The sequence below is a fragment of the Mastacembelus armatus genome, chromosome 19, assembly GCF_900324485.2.
Source record: "Mastacembelus armatus chromosome 19, fMasArm1.2, whole genome shotgun sequence".
NCBI lineage: Eukaryota > Metazoa > Chordata > Actinopteri > Synbranchiformes > Mastacembelidae > Mastacembelus > Mastacembelus armatus.
Genome location: NC_046651.1, coordinates 19212132 through 19238356, shown reverse-complemented (window position 1 = coordinate 19238356; position 26225 = coordinate 19212132). Strand labels below are relative to the sequence as shown.

Sequence of the window (26225 nt, the reverse complement as noted above, 5' to 3'; positions counted from 1 at the left end):
ACCGAACTCTGTCCATATGCAAATATTCTGCTATTACTTTTCCGAGTTCAGCGGGTTCGTGCAGTTTGCAGAGAAGTGGAGCGTGTTGTTTGTGCGCAGCCAGGACAAAACCTGCAGTTTGTCCGTGTCCTCTACAGCAAGAGGACAAGATGTGATGGTTTCTTCTTCAGCTGTGACTGGAACACACCTGATCCAGGTAATCAGCAGTGGCCCTCCTGGGGAAATCTGCCCACCCCTGTGGTAAACCAACCAGGCTGCCGGCCTAAAACACAGTTTCCATATTTCTCTAGACGGAACCTGCCCGGCTCCTGCCTGGTGTGAACACCTGTGGGTCACACTCTGCAGGTTTGATCTGAGAAGAAGCTGCGACTACAGACTTTTATTGTGGAACATGAGCCGTTCCTGCCTGTGTTTCATGAAGAAAAAAAGAAAACATTACTCCTGAAAATGTGTTTTGATAAGAGCAAAGAAGATGCAGATGGATGTAATTTATAGGAGACGAGGTCGTCATGGCAACAGTGTCAAAGTGGCTGCTTGCAAACAACAAATGAATGAATGAGTGTGTGTGTGTGTGTGTAGCTGCTCGGTCTGCTGATTGTTTATCGTGCAATCTGTCGGGCAACGCGTGCGTTTATGTGTGTGCGCGTGCAGTTACGAGCTGTAGGACTTTAAAACAGAGCAGGTATCCAGGCAACAACAGCCCTATACAGGTGATGATGCACAGGCGGCCAGACCCGGATCAGACTGACCTACTTCTGCTCCTCCATCCTTATTATCTGTAACGGGACAGTGTGGATGACAGAGGACGTCTCCGTGGCCGCCTGTGATCCTGAAACGCGGCTGTTAATTATGCAACTGTGCCCACGTCCTCCCACTCGCTCACACATGGAAACTAGGTGACTGTGTCAGAAGCAAACATCCGGCCGTGCGCAAGGAAAACGCTCCAGTCTTCAAAACTAGAACCAGCTCTGTGTATTTGTGCCCAGACTTATTCAGTGTATTCTGATCTGGGCTCTGTGAATTTGTTGTAGAGCTCCTCTAATCCAGAACCAAGCTTCTCTGAAGCGTATCCTGGCTCTGTGTAATTGCTGGGACAGCTGAAACCGCCCACCCTCACCGAACTACTCCAAAGCTCTGTGTAATTAGTGAATGAAGTGGCTCTGAACCTGAATTTTCCAGCCTCAGGTAACGTTCAAGGACCCTCTGACATCGAAGCTTTGAGTTTAAGGGTCAGTGTTTGCAGCATGATGACTGTTTGACCTCTGGGTTTGGAGAATTTAAACTCTGACATAAGTGCAAACCTGAAGCTGTAGCAGGTGTTTTCCAGAACAAACCCGTCACTGTTTTCATCATTTTGATTTGGTCACACTGACCAGAACCGGCCCGTCTGGGAAACCTGACCCAGTTTGAGCTTCAAGCAGCCACACAAAGAACAACTCATCATAGGTACAGTTTGTTTCAGATGGTTTACTCTGAAAATGACAAAGAACAAACAGCAAAGTCTCCAAACATGATAAAAGTGTGGAACATATATGGTCCAGTCAGGTCGAGCTGACCGTTTTTCCACCGTAACGCTCCGTCTGCTCCTTCCTGACCTGAGGGCTTCAGGGTTTGTCCTCCTGCTGGTTTTCCTGGACTTTGTTTTGTTGACTAATCTACTCGAACACAACGCTGAGCACAGACACATAAAGCTACACTAGGTTGTTTTCTAGCTGTACGATATGTAGCTGAACCGCAACCATATGACACTATATGCAACTTTGATGTCTTCTACTCTTCTACTGCTTGTTAAATGAAGATATTTGCTGATGCTACACAGACAGAGGGAGAACTCAACGGACCTTTGAACACTGCCCAGCATGTGTGCGACACTAAATCCCTCCAGAGAGCTTTAATTTAGGAAGCAAACCTGCAGGTTTCAGAAAAAAGTTGAAATATTTTGAGATAAAATGAGAAAAAAGTCAAATTGTTAAAAGAATGGTGTGTGACTTTGAGAGTAAAGTTCATATTTTATATAAAAAAATATTTAAAAAGTTGTGGTTTGAGAAAAAAAGTCGTATTAAACTTAAATATATATAAACTTCAGATATTTTAGGAGAAAAACATTAATAATCCTTGTGTCAAAATATTACTAATAATATAATGTTATGTTTGTACTTTTACACAAACTGCTGAACATGTGTAGGCTGCAGGTTTCACAGCTGGAGTTCATTTGGTCCATCACCTCCTTTTCCAGGTAACAGACAGAAACAATCCTCACATTCGTTCCTCACATTCTGAGCAGCGTTCACGGACACTGTCCAGAACCTTTCTGGTCCGTTCGCAGGTTAAGACCGAGGGGTAAAGCCACAGGTCAGCGTGGACTGATGGACTATTCAGACGACGTGTGGTGGTCAATGTGCTGCTTCATGCATGAGTCCGTGGTGAGCTGAGGAGATGAGGAGGTGACAGGGAGGAGCGGGTTCGCTTGTTGAGTTTCTGCGGGCGTCTGAGAGCCGCAGACCTTTGGGTCCTCTAGAAGGTCAGCACTGAAACGGGGAGGACAGTCAAGACTACGGCAGGTCGGTAGGGTCACTGGTTTCAGCTTCATCCAATGGGAGTCGCATGCGGGGCAGCACAGACAGCAGGAGGAGGACATGCAGACCTGCAGGCGTGGAGGCGATCACTTACAGTCGACCTCCAGGATGGCTCGGACAGTCCGTGTGAGCTCCTTGGCCTCCTGCGCCAGCGTGGTCGCCGTCCAGTGGCTCTTCTTATAGCGAGGAGGCAGACCCTGAGACGACACCCCGACTTTGACGTCTCCAGAGCTGCAGACAGAGAGGAGCATCGGTCAGCACCGACAGGCTACGACTGCAAACCCTCACGGTGGCCCTGAACTGGGGGTCTGCACTCAGCCGTCACTGGCTTTGACATGTTCTACAGCTGAACTGGGAAACAAACTCAGGCTTTCCTGAATGTCGTGCCTCAAACATTTCCCTCTGCACAGGAAGCTGTCAGCAACACTGGTCACAGCCTGGTGGATAAACTCGCACCTCCAGCTGTTTGAATGATGCATGAACACATTGAAGTGGCTGCGTCTCCATGGCTGCAGCTGCTGCTCACAGCCACATACTGTGCTGCAGTACAAGTCAGAGGTACAGGTACTTCATTATTTCCATTTTATGAAACTTCATACTTCTACTCTACTACATCTCAGAGGTAGCTCCAACATCTGAAGCTGAAGAAACCATTCAATAAAGTTTTTCTACTTTTACTGCAGTAAAGGACCTGAGTGCTACTTCCAGTACTGCTCTCTTCACTCCCATCACTGAATGGCTGAATGGAGCCTTAATGGCCGACAGGGCTTTATAACATGTTTTTGCTTTCTGGCTCTTATTACCTACACAATGAAATTTCCTGCTTCTTCCCTCCAAGGGCAGATTTTCTTTTCTTTATTACAGCGCTCAAGTCGGGATGAATAATGGCTTTAATGAGAGCGAAACCCCCAGTTATGAACAAAGTCATTACCTGGGAGTGAATGTGCAGCACACAGCCATTTTTTGCTAACAAAGAGGCACGATGCCTGCTGCCCTCGGTGGCCTGATCGAAGCTCAGCCTACACCTCAGCTCAGCAGTGGCCTAGAAACAGACGCACAGGTGAATAAAAAGCAAACGATGACCGGGGGGGGGGAGGGTCGCGCTATTATGAAACATGCGTCCAGGTGTCCCACTGACCTGGACTGAAATGAAAGGACACCAGGCAGGAGGTGTGATAGCTGGGCGACTTCATAACATGACCGATTGACCTGGTTTACAGAGGTCTTACACAACAGGCCCGAAGGTGCCGAGAGCTCCGTGTTACAGCTCATCACGATGCTGTTCAGCAAGAAACTGGAGAGGAACACACACCTTCCAGGTCAGCCACTACTGAAGCAAACAAACCTGCAGCTCGATGTGTTTCATAACAGCAGGGCCCGTGGGGGCTGAAGTGGGCCGAACCGGGCTGAACCGGGTCACTCAGGGAGTGTCAGGGTGGAACCTAGACTAATGGGCTCTGCTCCGCACGAGCTCTCATTACCTGACATGCACACACGCTACAAATGACTGTAAACAGACACAAACATGAGCAGCACTGTGTACCTGTGGCTCTTTGTTGGTCCGTGACTTTCCAGCAGGAACTCTTGAACATTCTGCAGAAACAAACAAAAACTAAACATGACGCAGTTCTTTCTGGTTTTCTTCATTCGCTGCTTCTAGAAAACAGGAACCAGCTGCACCAGTGCAGGAACTGACTTTTCAGGCAGAATCTGTCAGTCTGATCTAAATGACTTTCAGAAACTTTGCTGCTGCTTCATTCTTTTGTGATACAGACGTTTAACCAACGTTGTGTCTAATGCTGACTCCTAGTTTGACTGTTTACCTCCACAAAGCTCAGCAGTTTCCCTGTCGACATCTCAAAGCCCTTTTTGGTCGCTTCGCTCTTCCGTAGCTGACACTCCAGGACAGCCGCCCTCCTCTTCAGCTCCTCCAGCTCCTCCTGCAGTGAAAACACAACAAAACATTCTCTCGTCTTCTTCACTGGGCTCTGAACGTCATCAGGGACCGTTCTCTGTCTGTGGTTCTAGATGTACGACTGCATAGATCTTCTGGCTATATCTCCAAATTGGCTGATATAAGTTTTAAACTTGGTAAATTCTGCAGCGGGGTCTCCAAAGAATACAAATCTACTGCTCGTTCCTTCTGGACAGAACCAGGCTAGCAGTCTTTATGCTAAGCTAAGCTAATGAGCTTCATCTGCACCTCTGAGTCTCAGCAATTAGGAGAATCTGACAACGCTTCTTTGTTCAAGTTCATCATGTATCAAGCTTTAACTGAAATCAATAATTCAGGAGCTAATCAGCAGATTTCTAAAAACAACTACCTGCTATAGGCCTGTGTTCTACGAGGGTACAGTGTAGTGCAGAACCGCAATTACAACCTTGAAGAACAGTGATGAAGAAACGTGATGGTGTGTAAGAGCGTGGACTTTTTGACACCTGCAGAACCTGCTTTGTGAACGCAGTTTGTTGTTTCTGCAGAGAGCGGCCCGACGTCAGCACTGAGCCTGTTGGTGCCGCTCACCTGTAGTCGCCAGAGTTCTGCAAAAATAACCCGTCGCCTGAGAGGAGGCGACGTCACAGATCTGTCACTAAGCAAGACGGAGCAAAATACTGACCCAGATTCGCTGGTGCTGTGGAGGAAGAAACCAAAACCTGCTGGGCAGGATGGGAGAGGCATGCTGGGAAATCACAAGGCAGATAACAAGGAAGGACTGCCAGAAATGACTTAGTATTAGGCAAAGTCGTTCCTTTTACTAAGACCTGTAATGAGATCCTTAGCTCTGGTTAGATGAAAGCAGACACTCACACTGAGACTCAGGTCAGATCAGTCTGTAAAAACAGTTTTCCCTAAAAACCTTTGTCCAGCAGCATAACCCGACCAGCAGCTCGTCCCTATACATTCAATAAGTGACCAAGTTCACATTTACTTAAAGACCATAACAGGAACTAAACAAGAGCCCTGACTTAACGTCCTGTCGCTCAGTGCTGGGGCCCACTGACATATTCTTACATCTCTAATAACATTAAATGGTGAAAATGATGTGAAAATGAATCAGTGGATTCACCGTGAGGAGGCGAACGGCCCCCACACTCACAATGAGCTTTAATTAAAGCTTCAACTACAAGACAGGTTTTAAAATCCATCACATCCGCAGCCTGAAGAGAACAGAAAACACTGTCATAACCCATGGTTCTGTCTTCTCGCCCTCGTGCTCCAGCATTCATCTCAGAAATGTTCTGTCAGGTGTGAATGTAAAAGTCCTGCCTGAACAGATAAACGAACGTTACGTATTCACAGACTGAAACATTTAGCACCTACAGTGTGAGAGGGAGGTTAGTTTGCTTCCATCAGTCTAAAACTGAATCACATTACATCTTTGAAACACACTTAGGACTAGCAGAAAGAAACTGTGGACACAGTTGGCTCTGGTTCTGACCAAACAGTCCGTCCTGTCCGATCACGGAGGATCGGTCACCTTGTTGCTCGCCGCCGGCTGCTCCAGTCTCTGTGTCTTCAGCTCGGCGATCTCAGCCTCCAGCAGGTGGATCACCTCCTCGTAGTCCATCTCCATCCCCCTCGCCTGCTTCTGGGCCGCTTCAGCCAGCTGGACCTGAGTCCTCAGAGCCCGACTCTCCTCGGCTCCGAGTTTGACTTCCTGTAGGGGAGGGTGTGAGGACAGAGGGGAAAAAAAAGATTCATTCAGCAAACGGAGTATCAGCATCAAAACCTCTTAACCTGCCGGCTCAGGACTTGGACTGACTGGTGTCAGAGTGAGTTAGTGTGATGAAGCTCTTCGTTGCCCTGCAGGACTCACTCACCCCTCAACATGTTTCATATAACGTGGAAAAATCTGCATCTGCAGGGAATTCAAAGCCCGACTGACCCGTGTGTTTCATCTCAGTTGGTCCTGTGGAGTGAACGATGCTGATCCGACATATTTTAAAGACAAGATGAAGACTCTGCCTCCCTGAAATGACTTATCTCTGGTCTTAATGTGGTGTTTTTGTGCACACTCCAGAAATAAACTCCTGAATAACTAGCTAACATTATCTAATCAGCAGTAAGCACAAAATACAGCTGAGGCTGATGGGAATGTGAGGCTTTTCATCACTATCAGGGAGTGAAACTCACACCTTCAACTATTAGACACCATGAGTCCTCTTGACTGGGAAAGACCCCTTCCAGGCCTGTAGGCTCACTGGCAGCCGGTCTCTGCCTGCAGAGGTCCTGCTCTGCTCACAGTGAAGTCTCCTTGGTGGATAATGAGGGTTTAGAAACGCAGAGTCTTAGTACTGCTACTCCCTTCCTCGGACTGATATCTTTCCGCTTTAGAAAATCTACAAGCTACAACATGCGGTGATATTTGAGGCGGCACCGGTTTGTGTTTGTCTCTTCCTGGGGCACATGCACAGATCAGCCCCACAGAGAGATGGTTTGTCAGACTGTATGAAAGTGCAGGAGTGAAGTGTGAAGCTGGGCTTGTCTGGTTGGGTAACTAATTGATCCCAGCATGAGCTGTCTTCCTTCCAGCTGTGGCCCCAGGGGGCCTTAGGGGCCCTGAGATGTTCTCCCTTCTGTCTTGAGGCCTGACCTCTGGCTCTAATGAGGGAGCATGTCACCCGCCTCTCCTCTGCTACTCAGCCTGCAGCTCTGCAGAAAAGACAACATAATGGAAGAAAAATCTCTCGCTGTGCACAAGCTGTACAGCCTGGCAGTGAGAGGCAGAACAAAGGAGCAGCGGCTGGTCCTGGTTTCCATCCCGACCCGACAGCCTGAGTCCACCTGAAAGGTTTTTCTGCTGCTGATCTCACTGGGAAATGACACTGACATTTTCCTTTATGGCAGCTTTTTGCTTTATTTGCCTGTTATGTATTCAAGATGCAGTGTCTGTCTCTGAGCAACTGATTTGACTAAAAGCAACAATGGTGCTGTTGAAATATATTAAATGCACTTCAGCCTCAACTAGATTTTAAAAGCATCTTAAGACAAGTTGGGTCTTGATTTGCAGAAATCAATAAGCTCAGACTGTTATTTTAAAAATCCCACTAAATGTAAATCACTTGACTCATTTATGGATAATAAAAGAAGTTAAAAATGCTGTTACATTTCTTTTTCTTTTCCTCTGCATATGGAAAACAGAACAAATGCCAATCACAGCCAACAGGCAGAAAGAAGTCGAACAATCAGGTTACTCAAAACCGTGACCTCAGCATTGTGCCGGGTTCTTCGCGGTGGGCCGGTCCTGGTTCTGTGCACCGTTTGTTCGTCGTCTCCAATCCCTGACCCTGGAACTGACATAAACCTGCGTTGTCGTCTGTCACCTCTGTCGTCTGTTCAGCTGAGATGCAGGTCGACTGAGCCGATTCAGACTGTACAGCAGCCACAGTCAGATTTCAAACCTAACTGGCTTTGAGAATCCACCTCGAGATTTTCAGGAGTGAATCTGGCCTGGAGAAATCCCCCTCAGGGGATTAACGTTGTCGGCTTTACTTGTCTGCACAGGCTCATTAAATATTCAGAAAACTCAACCCCACACAGGCTAAAGCTGACAGCAGGTAGTGTTCATCTGTGTCCCGACACGTCTGCAGCCGAGGTGGATGTTCTGTTCCCATCAGCTTCTGCAGTTTTCTCTTTACATCTGGACTTTTGCTATCAGCTCAGCGGCTGACGCATCTCCTGTCCTGTTTAATCTGCACGTCTTTGTCTTGCTGCAGAAACCTTTTTGTTCTGGATGCCAAGGTGCCAGATTTGCCTGAAACAGATTTTCCCATTTTCTCTGCCCCCCTGAAAACTAAACATCAACCCTTTGACGCAGAGGTGGTGCCGACTCAGAGGCACCAGTCAGCCCCAGTCATCCAGCAATAACACCGACCCTGCTCCAACTCATTTTTTAATGAGAGTGATTGGGCATTGGCTCAACCAAAGACATGCACATTCTTTGCAGGTCCCAGTGAACTGTGACTTTCCAGAGTTGTCAGTTTCCCAGTACTGTAAACCATCAGAACCAGCACATAAAGTCACCTGGCTGAGGAGGATAGACATGTGGTTCATCCGACTGTCACGTCAGACCCTGAATGAACCTTTTTATGAACCGAACCGACACCTAACCCCCACAGTGCCACTGCTGCTATGATGAGATACTGTTTTCTAGACACAATCAAAGGCTGTGACATTATTGTCTGGTATTAGGGCTGAACAGGGTTGTCTCAAGCATCTTTTTATTTTATTTATATCACTTGGTTCCTAAAACACCGTTTCTGTGGCAGCTGAGCCTCCATCACTGGCTGCACATATCTACAGTTTAGCTAAGGAGCTCACGTCTCAGGTTGTTTCATACAATTTACAGGCCGGGGGGAGTAAAGATTAGAGAAAATCTAATCCCAAGCCAAAGTTCAGTCTGTACCCAGGTACGCATCTGTAGACAGTGAAGAGTGTTAAAACCAGATTGAACTGGTGCATTAAAGTCGGCCCCTCTCGCTGCTCCTGCTGGTGCAGGATGGACGCAGAAGGAAAACAAAAGCCTGAACATGGACTAAATCTGAGTCAGGTACAAGTCGCAGGTAGGAAATGTTCCGACTCAGTCTTTTGTTGTTGCAGTGCATCTGTGATCCTTGTCTAAATGTAGATATCGATCGGTTTATGCAACAGTTGAGAGGCAGGAGAGTGGGAGAGGCTGAGACCCCCTCAGCTATGAATCACAAAACAAACTATTTTAGAGCCTCAGAAAGCTTCAATGGCCTTACTCTCCTCCCACTGTAAAGCTGCTGCTCAGCCTCCTACACACCCCCCAAGCTCGCCTTTCTTCCTCCATTCCCACTGTTGTGTGTGATTGTGTGTGTGTGTGCATACCTGTCCAACAGCGAGCCAACAGAGGACACTGTCCACTGCTGCTCATGCCTTAAACTGCTAGAACTCAGCAAACTTACTTTATTCTGCACCTGCAGCCTGGTGCCTGTAAGGTGGTGACAAAAAGTGGGATTCACCTCTGGCGCCTTTCGATCACATACAAGGCCACTGTGAGGGTCAGTGAATCAGGAGGTCCAGAGAGAGACGAGCTGCATGTCATACAGTCCACGATACATTTAATTATTTCCATAATGGCTTTTTATTTAACAGACTGCAGCACCACAGGGTTCATATCAGAATGCGTAAAATGCATAATGTTTAAAAACAATATAGTTAAATGATGAATGTTTTGTCAGGGAAGTCAAACTAAAAAGTCCACACACACCCAACAGTCCACTGCTGTGTGTGTGTGTGTGTGTGTGTGTGTGTGTGTGTGTGTGTGTGATCTATTTTAAAAGATGCTCCCAGTTCAGAAGCCCACACACACTCTCCCACCAGATGAAACCAACTATAAAAACACAACAGAAGCTACAGACTCACAACAGAGCAGAGTTCAGAGTTGAGAACTACCAGCAGCATGAAATCCACTTCATGAATGTTACTGTCAGCTTCACACAGAACCGTCAAACAGCAGCAAACAGAAACCGTCTCCTGTAAAGTTGTCTGATAAAAAAATCAGTCCCAAGATGTTTTCGTTTGAAGTATTACAGTAAAATGTAAAGAGCTTAATTTAAGTATGACCTCAATAACACACCACAGAATTTCATTTACACCACAGTTGACCCTATAGCTGACCCTGAAGGTCTGTTTCTCTCCACGCAGACCACTGTGGTCCCATATGCAGCAGGTGGGACTCACCTGTTTGACCTTGCTGAGCTCCTCCTCCATCTCACGGTGAATTCTCTGAGACTCGACCAGCTGCTCCTGAAGAGGCGGGAACCAAACGGGGAATCAGCAGGAAGTACACGCACAGGTCGACAGGAAACAGCTGAGAGCAAACAAGAAATTGGAAGAAAAGACACCGAGGGTGGGACTTTACCTGCAGCCTCTTGATCTCCCTCAGAGCCTCGATGTGCTCCTTCCTCAGCCTCTCCATCTCCTCCAGGTCCTCGGAGTCCGACAGCGACGGCTGCACACACACAACCTGAGTTAGCAGCAGATAGGATGATTATTATCAGAATAAGAATATTTTACACCACATCCTGCATGTTGCCATATTTACACGAATCCCCTTAATCAATGTCAAACCCAGTTATACCAGTGAGTAATATAATTTTATTGACAGTGACGTCTGGAGCAGCTTAGATAGATTATCTGTTGTAAGATAAAAAAAAAAGGTTTTTACATCATGATCACGTATAATATCAGGCAGTAGCCATGTTTGGGCACAGACTCCAAAATAAAAGCTGCTCCTGTTCTACTGATTCCTCTCATAACCTGCTGAAAAGTGACTCTACATTTTACAGCCAAATGAGCAGAAGAGAAACTGAACCAGAATAAAGAGATCGGGCCTGCAGTATCAGCTTTGGTTTGGAAAACACTTTGGAGCCACAGGTCTGAACCAGTTCTGTGTCAGAGTGGTTCATGATGGCACTATCAAAGAGCTTTGTGCTCTGGTTAGAAGCAGAAACAGGATCAGGATCACTGGTGGTCCAGGACAGAGTGAAACCTGAGGTACCAAGTGACACTGTGTGTGTCCAAGGAGATGAATGACTGACTGACTGTGTGTTTTTAATAGTGGCACAGAAGAAGAAGAGATGTCATGCTTCTGCCCGTCAGGCCTGTAGCTGTCAGGCTGTGATTGATTATAGTTAATATACTGTAGAAAATCTTTAGACCCTGCTGAAGGGAGAGGTCACAGCTCTCTGCACTGACAGCAGATCGAAGGCCCAACAGGCCAGCTACTGACTACACATGTAGTGAATCTGTCCTTTTCTACCCTGGGCTGTGTGTCCTTACATTACTGAACTTGGCTGAATTGGGCTGTTCTTTCTGGGCCCTGGTTCTGATAACAGAACTCTGGCAGTTCTCTCAGCGACCGACTCTGTAAAATTCATCCTCCTGCTGTCGACAGAAATCTGAAGACAAACCTGCTCCATCAGCTGAGAATAAGACAATGACAAGACAAGACTGATGACACTAACCAGCTCAGACGTCACTGACAAACCACCAACTGCTGTTTCTCTAAAGTGTGCTGTGTGCTGCAGAGTGCTCTGACCCGTGGGTTGGTGGGCGACTCCAACAAACTGCACAGCTCCTCAGATGTGAACCTCGACCCCGGCCGGGCGACGGCCAGCTCCTCCAGCTGAGGCTTGAACAGCTCCCTGATCAGACTCTCAAACTCTGCAAGCACACACAGGTTACGCACACATGCAGGATCTGTTCCAGCTGTGTGACAGAGAACCATTCAGAACCAGACTGAGTGCTCTGATTCTGAACTTACAGGGATGTTAGTGGAGCTTCAGGCTGCTTGGTTTCTACTTTCAGATCAAAACAACACTCAGTTCAAGTGACATCTCATGTAGTTTACAAATATGAGAATCTTTAAATACTTCATCAGCTAATACAAGGAGTTTTAGGAAGGCAAAGACATGACACAAACATTTTGATCTGAAGTCGCACTAACAAAAGTCACTTAAAGTTCACAATATGTGTTCTTACCTGACACGGCCACTGTCCCAGCTGGATCAGCTCGCAGTCTGGACCTGAGCGCTTGTCGCTGAGCCTCTGTGGTCTTTAGACCAATCAGATCCAGAGCCTGGACACACGCACAGAAACACAGATCAATGCGCGCACACACACGCGGCTCACAGTGGTGGCGCCCTGAAACACCGACAAACAGCCTGTAGCTCTGATCTGAGAGGATGGAGGGCAGAGAATAACCTCAGCTCACTAAGATAAAGTGGATCATCAAGTGGAAAGATCTTAATAGACTAGACCAGGAGATGTTTTCTGGCTGCAGCTGATCTGTATTTCAAATTCTATAACACAACAATTGGTTTGAATATTGTACAAACTACTGCATCTTAGAAAAGGCCAATTAGGTGAATTTTAGGTGTTAAGTCAGAGTAATTTTCTCAGCAGGGAGGGGACCTGCACAGACAATAGTAGGTTTATTGGCTGTGGGCTGAATAAACCGGCACACAAACACTTTAATGATTAACACGAGTGACACAAGGCAAAGATTCCCTTCACTTTCTGTCACAGAAGCTACACAAGGGGCTGGATAGAGAATCACACACAGACCTGCTCCACACGCTCCAGTCTGAGGCGACAGCTGGGGCTCAGGGAGAGTTTCCTCTGAGGAGGCTGACTGCTGGAAGACTCTGCACACAGACACACAGACATATATATCAGTACAACAAAAAGGCCACATCAACACAAACTATTCAGAAAGACACAACATGAAGACAGACCAGTGCTACAGCCTCCACCTCATCAAGGAATATTTTGTGGTTAATGAGCTTGAGAAGAATATTTCTGTTCTTCTGGCTGACATTTTTACAGATTACCTCTGACATGCTCATCTTTACAGCCCACTGAGTTTTACTGCCTGTGATGAGAGAGCTCGTTTTTCAGGCTGAGCTGGAAAAGTATAAATTTTAAAACACGTCCCAGGTCGGTCGAATGGGAACTGATCTTCAGTGTCAGATCTTCATGAAGACGTGGAAGAAATCAGCAGGTGCAGCGTAAGCCCAGTCTGCCTGTGTGGGTGTGTTAGCAGTGTGTTAGGAAGGATCAGAGAAACGTCTGAGAGGAAACTGCAGCCACACTTCATTCACTAACAGGGATTCGCAGACATTCGTGTTGTTGTCTAATATGTCAGTGCTGAGCTGCAGGACTGTGATTGGACATCTGCAGCCAGCTGTTGGCCAAGCATGTGATGATGTAGAGCCAGTTATGATGCATGAATGGAGCAGCTGATGCTGATCAGGTGAAACAGCAGAGACTCCAGTGTTCTGCCTGAACTAACCTTTAACTCCCTGTTTAACCTGGAAGCGAAGCTGTGGAAAGTAGCAGTGCTGACGGTGCAGCACCTTCATCTCTCAACGTTTATTTCCACCCGGAGCTGCATTCATTCTGGCTGAGATCCAGGACCACGATGGATAATTCATGCGTGAAATCGATTCCTTCACAACCCTCACAATCCTCATACTTTCTGGCTGATAGTGTCAGACAGTAGATTTAAGCGATCAGAAAAGCTGTAGGTCGACACCTGAAAACATGTTCCTGCAGCTCTGACTGGACTCAGACTAATGTTTGCTCCCTCAGCCCGTCTGAACCATCTGCAACTCATCACACTCACTGGGATGTTCACATTCTCACACCATGTCACAAGCAGACATGTTCCACTTGGACGGTCAACATGTGCAGAAACGTGTAGGAAGATTTATTTTCTCTCAGCTAAGTTGGAGAAAACAGATGCTGGATCCGGTAGCAGATAACAACAGCACAGAACAGTGCGTGTGTGTGTGTGTGTGTGTGTGTGTGTCCAATCATGTGTGATAAAGCAAATCTGTCATATTTACAGCCTGTAAAAACTATGAACATGTAATGACGTGTATATGAAACAGAGCAGCTTTAACTGGGGCAGTTTTTAACATCTACACACTCTTTACTGCAGGAATCACTGGTTCTGAACCCGATCCACCTTCAACATCCTCTATCTACTACGGAACCACATTTTAGTCTTTAGACGTGACATCACATGGCCAACAATCCACAGTAACGCACATATGGAGAAAGCCCTCAGCATCCCTCACACACAGAGACGGGATGATGCTTCACGCCTCTCTGGCCAATTGTAGGCCAGACCACCCGCCCGCTGCACTTCCTCCTCCGTCCACACGCCATCTGTGCCTCGCCGCCTCAAAATCAGAAGTGCTGCCCAACTTTCATTTGCACCGCACAGTTCACAGCAGCATGCCCAGCCGTTTGTATCATGACATAAAACACAGACACACATAGAAATACTGTAGAGACTGTACTTTCTACTTCCTACATGACTGTTTTTCCATCCGCCTCATTCTCAGGTGTGTTTTAATGTGTCGTGAAAACAAGCAGAGCCAACTATAGCACAGAAACATGTAGACAGAGCGTCGACGCAGGTGTATAGACATACATACAATAGATACACACCAGGGTTTGGATCAGTGATGCTGTCGCTCTCTGGTGGAGACGAGACAAGTGTCTGCTCTGGTCTAGATGGAGACACTCGCACCTGCAAACATTCACACAACATATTAATAACGTTTTGATGTGTGTGTGTGTGTTTCAGTGCAGACAGACTGATGCAGAAATTACATTTGTGAGGAAATGTTACTAGTAGCGCCATCATCAGGTCAAAATTAACATTCCCATCAGCCTCAGCTGCACTTTGTGTTTACAGCTGATTGGCTAATGTTTGCATGTAAACACTTTGCAGTAAATGGTGAAAAATGCAAACACTATACCTACTAGTGCTGGTCTCATGCAGGTCCTGAGGCAGACGACACTCACCTGGCTGACGTTCACTGCAGGCAGAGTCTCACTGGTGGGGTTTCGGCTGGAGGTGATCTTGGTGACGACAGCCGGCTGTGGAGGCATGCTGCTCAGCCCCGGGACCTTCATCTGGTGCCCAGCTCCACCTCCAGACCCCTGTAGGGAGATGGGGCTGTGCGGCCCGCTGCTGGAGCTGGAGGAAGACCGCCGCCTGATGAAGGCAATTTCCACTGTGGGGTCTGGTCTGAAACATGCAGGACAGGTTTTTAAAGTGATGGCTATAGGTTGTTGGCAGCACACAATCATATTGATGAGCTATCATCACATTTATTCTAGTGGAATCACACAGCTAAGCTCTTCGGTTTTGTTTCATTGCTGTGAACTATGTTGGCATCGGAATAGTTTCTGTCCTTGGAGAGGTCTTCGGGTGTTGGACCTGAGTTTGGTGCGTGTCAGGATGCTCCGAGCCTCCTCGTAAGTCACTCCGATCAGGGACTCTTTGTTGATGGACACCAGCTGATCCCCGACCTGCAGCCTGCCGTCCTGAACCAGCACAAACACAAACACAGAGTCAGAGCAGCTACTGGGACTCAGTTTCTCATATCAGGGCAGCCGACGCACATCATGGATGTTTTATTTTAAAGGATTAAAAAGAAAGATTAAAAAGTTAGTGACGATATTTTCTGAAGTCATGTTTTGTCTGTTCTCTGAAACAGAGCACTGAGGAAGGCCCCACATAAATGACAGCTAACTGCTGTTTTGTGCCTTAACCATGAGGCTGGATTCACACAGACCTCAAGACCAAAGCGGGAACTTCCATTTCACTTCTGTGTGAACATGTGGAAGAACAATGGAGAGCACAGGCCGGACACATGACAGCGTCTGAAGTGCGTCACCTTTGGGACAAAAGTCTGTGTGAACCCAGCTCTTTAATGTGGTTCACATTCTTCTTATTTATGTTTTATCTTGGGAATGAAGCGGTTCAGTTAGTGATTTTCTGTGTTGTGAGTTAAAAAATGGAGAAGGACGCTAACCTTCTGGCAGTCTCCTCCAGGCACTATTTCCTGAATGAACACCATTGGTCCTTCGGCACGACTGGCACCGCCCTTGATGACGAGCCCCAGGCCTGTTCCCTTGGCAACGCATATCAACTGAATGATACTGTCACTGAGGAGACAGAGGGAGGTCGACACTGAGCATGATTACAAAGCACAGAGCCGCCACCACTCACGCTCAGCCCCACAGAGTAACCTCTCACCCCCCATCCACCTGAACCTCCTGATCCTCCTCATCCTCCCCATCCTCCTCGTTTTCCCAGTACTCCTGATCCTCCTAATTCCCCTCATCCTCCCTGTACTCCTCGTCCTCCAGATCTTCCCCGTCCTCCTGATCCTCCCCGTCCTCCTGATCCTCCCCGCTCTCCTCATCCTCATCCTCCCTGTGCTCCTGATCCTCCCCGCTCTCCTCATCCTCCCTGTGCTCCTGATCCTCCCCGTCCTACTCATCCTCCTCACCCCCACTCCATCCTCCTCTGTGAAACTGCTGAAGATGCTTTTCACTATTTTTAGTTGTTGCTGGTGTTCCCATCCTGCACAATCACAGTTTAACAGTTTATATAACTGCCTCCTAGAAACCAACTCTGCAGAGAAGCTACGTATTAGACTTCTGAACACTTCACACTGCACGTACACTGGAGTGGTTCACAACCAGAATCAGAATCTGGACTGAAATTAAGCTTTACGCATGTCAAACACTGAGAAATGGTATTTTACATTCTCCTGTTGTTACTGGAATCATTTCCTGTGCTCATTATTGAGGTTTTCTTTGCCTGCATTTTAAATGAAACGTGCCACTGAAATAATGAAAGGTTCTGTAGTGTTTCATTGTGATCAAATAATAATTAGGTACATTTCAGGAAGCTGTCATAAAGTCATTTCTCAAATTTGCATCTTGACAAAAGGCAGCTGTGTTTAAATAGATTCCTAAATGTTGAAACCCAAATTCACTTTGTTATTGCAAACTTTAATACAAGGAATTTATCTTCTAATTCATCATGATTAAACAAATCTAATGCTATTTGCTGTCTATATATTTAACTTCCGGCTCCCTGTGGAGTGTTGGAGCGTTGGAGCACATTCCTGAGTGTGGGCCCCACTTTTGCTTATTTTGTGCAGCTGCATGAAGACACACGTGCACACGTCACACTACTGCACTGACCTGCAGGTGGCAGTAACACACCAGGATATTGAGCAATGCACCAAAAATGCAATGAGGAGGTCACCACATTAGGATGTTCTGTTGACTAAACTCCACTTGGTTCACTAATACTGTGCAATTTGGGCTAATTGACTTTAAATGCTTTTTCAAAATATAACTTTATTAACAGACTAAAATCAAGCACCCATGAGGACCAAGAGGAAGAGATATCTGTAAAGGGTTAAATCTGCTGCCACCGTCTAAGCCCTACCTGAAGGCGTGTGTGGGCGTGTGCACGGTGCAGGGGGCGCTGTGGGTGTAGGCAGTGACCCCCTCTTTAGGACTGAGGAGCTGGGGGCTTTCTGATCTGGAGGAGGAGGAGGAGGAGGCTGTGTCCGTCAGCTTACCTAAACAGAAACCAGAGAAGAAGAAAGACAAGAAGAGGAGGAGGAGGTGGGAGGAAGGTGGAGGACGGGACGAAGGGCGAGAGGAGAACAGTCAGATTCTAACACTGATGATCTGAAAGTCTAATGACAGTGCTGAAGGTGTGAAGACCTGGACACTGAGGACATATTTAGTTTCTGCAGTACGTTTCTAAAGTAAAGACATTTACAGAAAGTGCAAGTCACAACATTTGCACAAAGCTGGAGAAATGACCTCTGGATATTTTTAGAAGTTATATTTTAGGAGTCTGCATATTTTTACAAAGTGTGAACCAGGACAGGTGGTAATGACGGTTGTCAGAACGTCAGGAGATTAGTGGAGACCAGGACATTTTTAAAAAAGGAAGTTTTTTGTCTTTGTGTAGTAAAAAGGTCCAGTCAGGCTTCACTTCATCAGAGGGCTGATTGAGGGATTGAGTTTCTAGTTAATGTGAATTTGAATAAAAAGTGTAACTTGCATGTTTTTACCTGTGGAGAGCTGAGTGGGAGAGATTCGCCCTGGTGATGTGACGTTATTGGAGCCGTACTTCTCCATCAGCTCAGCAAACTCCCTCCTGTAAAAATACTTAGATGTGTGAGCGTATGTCTCCCTCACATGGCCACTGAGGAAACCTGAGGTCACTCAGTGTCACCGTCTGATCTGGATTTGATTGGATCGGCTGTTAATGCCTTTTGAAACAGGATCTGCACAATCACTGAGACAACAGAGTTGACAGACAGGGGTCACCCGTCTCACCTTTGCACTCTCCGTGTCCATAACAACCACACACTGACTCCAGGAGTCAGGTGCAGCCCGTGAAAGGAACGACCAAAATATTTTAAAAAGGGATCACAGCAAAGGGTTCACACACGACAAATCAAAGCTGTGAAAAACACAAAAATGAAATTCATCTGGAAAAAAAAATATCCCTAAATTCCAAACAATCACACATTTACACACATTGAACATACAGAGATGTTGTTAATGTATTACAGATTAAAAACTTTTGGTACAAATGAAAAACTTGTTCCTAGCCTCTGGTATTTTGGACTGTACGTCTGACCGGACTTTTGATTTGTTTCATTTATGTATGACTTTTATAAATGTGTGATTATTAGCACTGCCACACTGGTCACACTGGTTTCTGCCTCTATGCTCGGCCCTGGTGAGGTTTATTTCATAGAGCAAACAACCTGGACTTTAATGCAAACACAGTGAAAACAACATTAACTTAATTAAAAAGTCAAAGCATTTGATATCATGTTTCTCCCTCGGTGTTGTTGTCTCGTTTTATTGAGAAACTAAAATACACAGATTACAACACAAGCACAACCCTAGCAACCTAACAACCCTAACTATTTTTAGGCCCTGATGAATCATGGAAAATCCCTGCTGACTCACATACATTACGTGTTTACACAATTATTCTACTAGTTCAGGCTCAGGAGGTGATTTAATTGGTTCTTTAAGATGCAGCAGAACCAAAACAAGCATCCAGAGCCCCACAAGTTTCTCCATGAGGCTGTGATGTTCATTACGCACCAGAAAAATAAAAACTGTTGGCACCAACAGCAGCTGTGACAAACGGTCCTTGAACTTCCAAACCAAACCTCTGACTTTTCATGTCTGTACCACAGCTTAAAATGACTTAATCCACAGTTTCCATCCTCAATCCCATTCAGCATCCTGGACTCACCAGACTCCACCAATAAGCTTTTCCTGTTTCTGTCCAGTGAACCTGTGAGGACAGCAGCACCAAATCCCCGCTGCATGATTGCATCATGGCGTCCTTGCAGTGACCCGCTCTGCCGCTCGGGGCCAGCTGCAGATAATAATCATAATTTGGTTTAAGTGTGAAAGTAATTTCTGCAACAATCGAGGTCGAGCTTTGATGTGTCGCCACAAAACTACTTTCACACACACATGCGGTACACAAACACACACACATACAGGCTGGTTTGGTTGTGTAATAATAAAAATGAGAGGACTCCTGACTCCGGCCGAGCTGGGACGACCTTCGTCTGCAGCCACAACAACACGGTCACTTGCTGTCAGCTGCTGTAAGCTGTTTTTATCAGGTCACACCTCAAATCACCTTCTGTTCCTCAGTGAATCACATCTGGCCGGTTCCCACTGACGCCTCCAGACATTTCTCTGTGCACATCTGTCCTTCAACACGTCTAATGCCACCAATGTGTCAAGCTGGTTAAAGCTGGTTAACAGGCTAAAAACAGTACATGACAGCTGACTTAACCAATATTTCTGGTAATAACTAAAAAGTCCGAATGAGAGGAGGTTAAACACAGTCTCATCTGGTAGGAGGGACAAACCTTAAACCCCAAAAAACAACTCCAGTCTGCAGCCTGGAAACAGGCCGCCTGCTGGTGTTTTTGATAAACCCAGCGCTGCTTTGCATCTCAGATCAGTTGGAAGTCCTTTCCTGAGCAGACACACTGTGGACAGACCTTAGAGCGTCCCTATTGTGTCAGGCTGCGTTTGTCTCAATGTGGCAGGCTGACGTGGGAAAGCACGGGGACAGCAGAGTGCCAGGTCAGTTTACCTCCTGCTGGTGAACCACAGGAATCTGCCTGTCGCCTCAGAGTTTACGCCAAGGATGGATCAAACTCCTGACGAGCTCCAGTTCTATGGGCAGTCAAAGCTTCAGGTTCCACCCTGTGTCTGAAAAGGCCAGCTGGTGTCAGAGAATCTCACAGGGGCTGGGTCAGTTTATTAGGAACCCCTGTGTCAGCTCCTCCTCCATGAAGGTGACAGTGCTCAGTTTGGGGTCAGACTGCTTCACAGATGTTCATTCACCCATTCATTGTTTGTGCTGCTGTTGGACTGGATCTGTTACACTGAGAGCTGGTTCTGGTATTTAGCCCAGAGTATATGGCGGATGGATATATTATAATATATACCTGTCAGTATAAGGCAATACAATCTTACTGCAGCAGGACTAATTTTACGTTGCTCAAATTAAGTGAACAGATCATGATCACCAGACCAGAAGGTGTTCTCAGTAACCTCAGGTTTTGAAACCTCAGATGTGTATTTCATGTCACTGAAAATAACAGACACCAGTGACTCCGGGGTTAAAGAAGCTAATGTGAAAATGAAAGTTTCACAGGAAAAAATTAAGCATTTCTTTACCTGGATTCATCGTCTCTGGCAACCAGCAGGGACATGTGATTAGAGAGTGAGGCGGTCCTCAAGATCTCCACCGCCCTATCAGGAAGCAACACGAAGCCACGACCATTACCAACTGTCCCGTAACCTCTGACACACGTCATCAATGCTCTTTATTCAGTGTAAAACTAAAGGATGAGTCAATCCACTCAAACGCACACAGGTAAACTCACCTCTCATTGGTCACCCCTATCAGACTGATGTTATTCACATCCAGAATCAGGTCACCTGACTTCAGCCGACCTGGATTCAGACAGGAGAGGGAGGATGATGAGAACAAAATCACTCTATCTTTCTCCAGAACAGGGCAAAATATCAAACATGACCCACCATCCTGAGCTGCCAGGCCCCCAGCTATCACCCGCTTGATGAAGATGCCGAAGTCCTCTCCCGTTAGCTCCCTGTAGCCTCCAATTATTTTCACACCTGTGAACGTGCACAGACGAGCTCCGGTCAGTTAAACTGCCTGAACTCAACACAAATGATCTGTTGATATTTGCTGACACTGCTGGTGAAAATGCAGCATTTTCACATTCTGAGCTGCACCTACATTAATAACGATTCAGAGGTCAAAGAGGTCAGCAGGCAAATGCTTACCAAGCCCCTTCCTGCAGTCGCAGAACTCCAGTCGCTGTACGGCTCGGCTGATGCCGTGTGGGCCCATGATCGTCCTGGCAACAAGCAAAAACACAACAGATTCAAAAACATGTCAACATCCGACTCTCTCTCCTCTGCCGCACAAAATAATCAAATCACAGGGTTTTATCATTGTCTCCTCCCTCCCTCCTCCACACAGCCACATCCAAACCAATCAAATCCGTCGCAGAACCACACTGTGACCTGGATGTTAGGAAGCTCCAACAGACAGTGATTAAAAAAAACACTCATAGCAAAATTACAAGGCAGTTATTAGTGCGTATCCTTCACAGCCCCCTTGCTGACTCGACTCGTGTGTTTGTAGAGTTACAGGGGAGAAGTTTTCTCAGACGTGGTTAACATGACCCTGTTGTCTGATGGTCCCGTCCTGAGGCTCAGCTCAACATCAGAGCGGAGCGAGCAGAGGTTGTTTCAGGCGTGTGTGTGTTTGTGTGTGTGCTTGAATCCAACAGCAGATTCATCCACCCGTGAGCCAAAATATAATTTAAAACCCTCTGTTGAGGTTCTTTAACATCAGGGGAAAGCTGCAGGTGTTTTAGGGTTAAAGATCAAACACAGCACTGCAGCAGGGATTTAATGACTCAGTGTTTGGGTGCAGTCGTACCAACGTTCACTTCACTTTGTGTCTTTTACATAAATGCCTGAGCCACTGTTAATCTACAAATATCGATTAATGCACCTTTAGTTATCCAACCTCTGCAGTGAAGGAACCTGGTCTCAGTTATGGAAAGTTTTACAGACAGACTTGGACTTGTACCTGTTTATATGAGACTTTTCTTCGACTTTCCCCAAAATCCCTAAAAGTTTTAGTCAACAGAAACGTGTCTTTCCAGAAAGGTTTTGACTACAAACCTCACTGTCCATATATAGAATTTTTTTTTTTACAAAGGGTAAAAAATACAGAGACTTGAAAAGGTGCTCCACATATCGAGTGGAGCCTTGTTTGCTACGTGTAGAACTACATTAGTCTTTGAGCTGTACCTCGGCTTCTGCAGTGGAGTAAAAAGTACAAAATTTTCCACTGCGGCGTAGTGAAGGAGAGAACAAGGTCTCCATAGAATCCAAAGAACCCCTGTCAGACTGACGGCTCTGACGTCAGCTTGTTTTTTCTCCTTCATTTGCTGTGAGGCGGCTCTCAGGAAACCAGGATACATATACTGTGTGTTATGTAAGGGATACCATAGAGTCAAATGGATGAATAAAGAGGTCACGCCAAACTCCCTGCAGAGGCTTATTTTGAATTTATCCATCTTATGACAAACCACCAGGCCAATAGATCATGTAAATATAAGACAAGGTGTTGATTTAAGAGACATTACACAGTAAGAAGTAATCTGACACTTATCAAGTTAAAAATTCTTTAGCATTCATCATGTGCACTGGCTATGAAAATCCTTCAGAAAGACATAATACACATCAAAAAACAACCTGTGAATAATTAGATAACATAACTAATTCTGCTGCTGCCAGCCTCACTACCAGTCCAAACCATAAAAACACAACTTTACTGTTCTTTAAGAAACAGCTTTCACTTTGTTCTGAGAGTGATTCTTTTATCTAAGTCAGGAGGGCTTATCCTGAGTATGTGGGCCGTTTCAGGACATCTCAAACTGTCAGGTTCAGATTTACAGTGTCAGACGTCCATGGGCCCGGACTCAAACTCATTACTGACATGCAGCGATACAATGTGAAGGTACAGTACTTCACTGTGCAGCCATGTGCCATCACTAAAATCTACAAGTTATCTGATTTAGAAAGGTCCCAAAACCTCCGGGAACCCAACATGCCTACGTTTATTTTCCACACCCAATCAGAAAGTCAGCTGAGGACAACCAGAGCCGCTCTGGAATAGACCAGAGGATCATCAGAGTCCCTGGGGTGTTAGACACATTGACACACAAACCTGAGACCAGCAGCACATCATACACTCAGATTATCATTTAGAACTGGTCCAACTCAGGTCTCAGGTGTTGTTAAGCAGGAACTGAATGGACCCTTGAAAACAGGCTCACTTGATTAGTCTGAATTCCTTACAGGAAGTCAATTAATCAGTGTCCTTTGAGTTTTTTCTTGTTCTAAGAAAACCAAATGTACCAGCTGCAAACAACGAACCCAGCTGCTGGGACACAAGGGAGCAATTAAACTGATCACTTAATACCTGATAATCTGTATTACCTGCCGCTAGTGATTAACATCACACACAGGCCGGCTGCCAGGGGAACACGCTAACGCCACTGCAGAGCCACAAAGCCAGGACCAACACCCACTGAGCAGTTTCTGTCACTGGTTTCTAATCTAACTTCAATGACAGAGACATGCAGTTTCATCCTGACAGGTACCTCACTGTTAACAACATATCAAGACTACAGTTCCACAGCTTTCTCTTGTTCTGCAACTGAAATGAACCAGTTTGTTACTGTTGAACATCTTTCAGTAAAACTCAATTACCCCACAGGAAGAACACAGGCATCACAAAGCTTGACTAACTTTGACTGTGGGCTAAAATTACATTTTTACTAATAAAATGTTCTTAGAAATATGCTGCTTATGTTTTTATCAACACGACAAGGAAATGCCACAGAATGTGCATACCAGAAAAATATGCAAAACATTTTGTATCAAAACAAAGAAAGGAAGATGTGGAAATAACAGAGATCTGTGCTGTGAGGTTTCCACAGAACTACATCAACACTTTTCTACCAGTCAGCGTCAGTGAAGAACATCTCCGTGTGAAGATTACGGTTTGGGGTTTACATATTTAATCTGCTCCTGTCGCTTTGCCGTCTCTCCCTGTGTGTTCCACTGTCACATAAAAACAAGAGCGGGATAAAAGCGAGAGACTCCCTGCAGAAAAGCACAGCAGAGAATTGAGTCATGCATATGGATCCATGTGCTTGACAGGTCATTAGCAGTCACAGGACACTGTGTGATAAACAGAAGCTGCTGCAGCTTCAGTTCCAACAGGGTCATCAGGTGAGAAGCGTCAGCTGTTTCAGCTAAAACCTGGTTTCAAACAAAATAACGAGTTTGTGTCAAAATGAACAATACTGTTTGTTATGTTTCACCTGACCATGTCCATACTATATGTTTTACTGTGTGTGACAAGAGCAGAATGTCAGTATCAGTTATCACATGACTGTAACTATTCGAGAAAAACATACAGTTGGAACCATTCAGACGGAAAATCTCTATTGCAGGCCCAGTGACAGTAGGACTGCGATTCAGACGAATGAAATTATTTAAAAGTACTCCATTACAAAAATATAAATTAGAATTATTATCAACAAATTATTAAAAAAGAAAAAAACGAGAAAGTCTCCTGTGTGTTTTTAGAGTTTCTGAAAACTTTTCTTACCTGATAACATCGATCTCATAAGGGGAAAAGCAGCAAATTCGACAGTATGAACCAAACAATGTCTGACATTTTGCTTGATAACTGACTTCAAGGATTAATCAGTTAATAAACTGTACTGAGTCATTCTTAAATCTACTAAGCTCTTTAAGAAAAAGTGTTTGTGTGAGCTGAAACATAGCTGGGTTTTTTTAACATTTTTACATCCCAACATTCACATTTATCTCACATTAAATGTCCAACATGAAGCTGTAAAAAAAACACCAGTACCTACAAAACCTCCCTCTGAAACCTGCTGCAGGAAAAGCAGAAAGTCAAAAAAGAGATATGTACAAATGAGCCGTCATGACTAAAACTGTTGGTATTGTCCTTTAAAGCATCGCGTACATGCATGACCCAGAACAGTGACCAAGCATGTGGACTTAAACTCAGAGGCATCTGCCAGTAAACAGGCGGTAAGCCCAGTTCACCTCTGAAGTCTGACGCACATGATCCACCGCTGCAGGCAGCCAAGGCAGAAAAACAAAAGCTGGCAACCGTATCAAGGAGCCAAGTTTGTTGTGTTTTAGAAAAAGGAGAGAAGTAAGGAAAGAAGGAAAGAAGGATCTTACCAGTAGAGCAGAGACAGCCTATCGAATCGCTCTGCGTCCTGAGGGAGTAATGGCATCGCACAACAGTCTGGGAGCAATAAACCCACCAACCAGCCACACATACACACTCACACACAAACACAAGCCGCCATGAGACAGCAGCGAGAGGTTCGGAGGAGGAGACGGGATGAGATGAGACGGCGGAGCGGTTCAAACCAGGTCGGCGTGTGTGACCGGAGAGAGAGGAGAGGGATGGAAATCCGCCTAGACAGGGAGAGACACACGCTTACCTTTACTCACTAATCCATGCTGATACCCGTCCGTCTGAAACACACACACACACACACACACACACACACATACAGATGAAACATCAAACTACAAAGGCTTCATTTTCTGAAGACGTGTCCTTTCTCCAGCTGAAAGATTAAAGCTTTAGACTTACAAACACTGGAAGGAGCTTAAAGTGTGTTTTTCTTATGTTTATACCTCAGCCCGGCACTGCACTGACTGCTGTCTGTGCAGGCTGTTTTCACATTCCTGCAGTCAAACATCAGCTCATTTACTGTGAAATAAATAATAAACTGCCAGTTCATATGGTTTTTCCTCAGACAAAGTCCATTTACGTTGTTAAATGTTCTCTAAAGCACATTGGCTCTTACTCTTCTCACTAAAAAAAGGGCTAAATATATAAGTACTGTTGTAAATTGTAAAAATATTCAAACTGCACCCAGAAATGCAGAATGACAGTAAATTGAGTAAATATACAAGGAAAATAGTATTTTTCTGTGAAATGTGAAGTTCAAACTGGCAAATAACATTGATAAAAATCACCTGTAAAAACCTGCAGACTCCAGGGAAACTTTTGGGATTATTTACCTTTATTTTAGACCCAACATACGGTTTGTGCTAAG

The 26225-nt window shown here is 45.6% G+C and overlaps 1 protein-coding gene across 3 annotated transcripts; it reads right to left on the bottom strand.

Annotated features, from left to right (window-relative positions):
- Nucleotides 1-1491: 1491 nt before the first annotated feature.
- Nucleotides 1492-25544, bottom strand: stxbp4 (syntaxin binding protein 4). 3 transcript variants are annotated; one of them, XM_026316029.1, is made up of 21 exons: nucleotides 25333-25544; nucleotides 21310-21383; nucleotides 21043-21138; nucleotides 20886-20955; nucleotides 20677-20751; nucleotides 18015-18100; nucleotides 17375-17510; nucleotides 15942-16074; nucleotides 15344-15450; nucleotides 14926-15151; nucleotides 14566-14647; nucleotides 12673-12752; nucleotides 12088-12184; nucleotides 11645-11769; nucleotides 10466-10555; nucleotides 10285-10350; nucleotides 6056-6235; nucleotides 4400-4516; nucleotides 4120-4169; nucleotides 2671-2807; nucleotides 1492-2528 (listed from the first exon to the last, which is right to left on the bottom strand). In XM_026316029.1, the coding sequence occupies exons 1-21, from the start codon at nucleotides 25431-25433 to the stop codon at nucleotides 2515-2517; spliced, it is 2142 nt and encodes a 713-aa protein (XP_026171814.1). In that variant the 5' UTR covers nucleotides 25434-25544; the 3' UTR covers nucleotides 1492-2514. The 3 variants fall into 3 exon arrangements, with proteins under 3 accessions (XP_026171814.1, XP_026171811.1, XP_026171813.1); XM_026316026.1 differs by having other exon boundaries at nucleotides 1494-2528; nucleotides 10466-10570; XM_026316028.1 differs by having other exon boundaries at nucleotides 1497-2807; nucleotides 10466-10570.
- Between the last annotated feature and the right edge of the window lie 681 nt (nucleotides 25545-26225).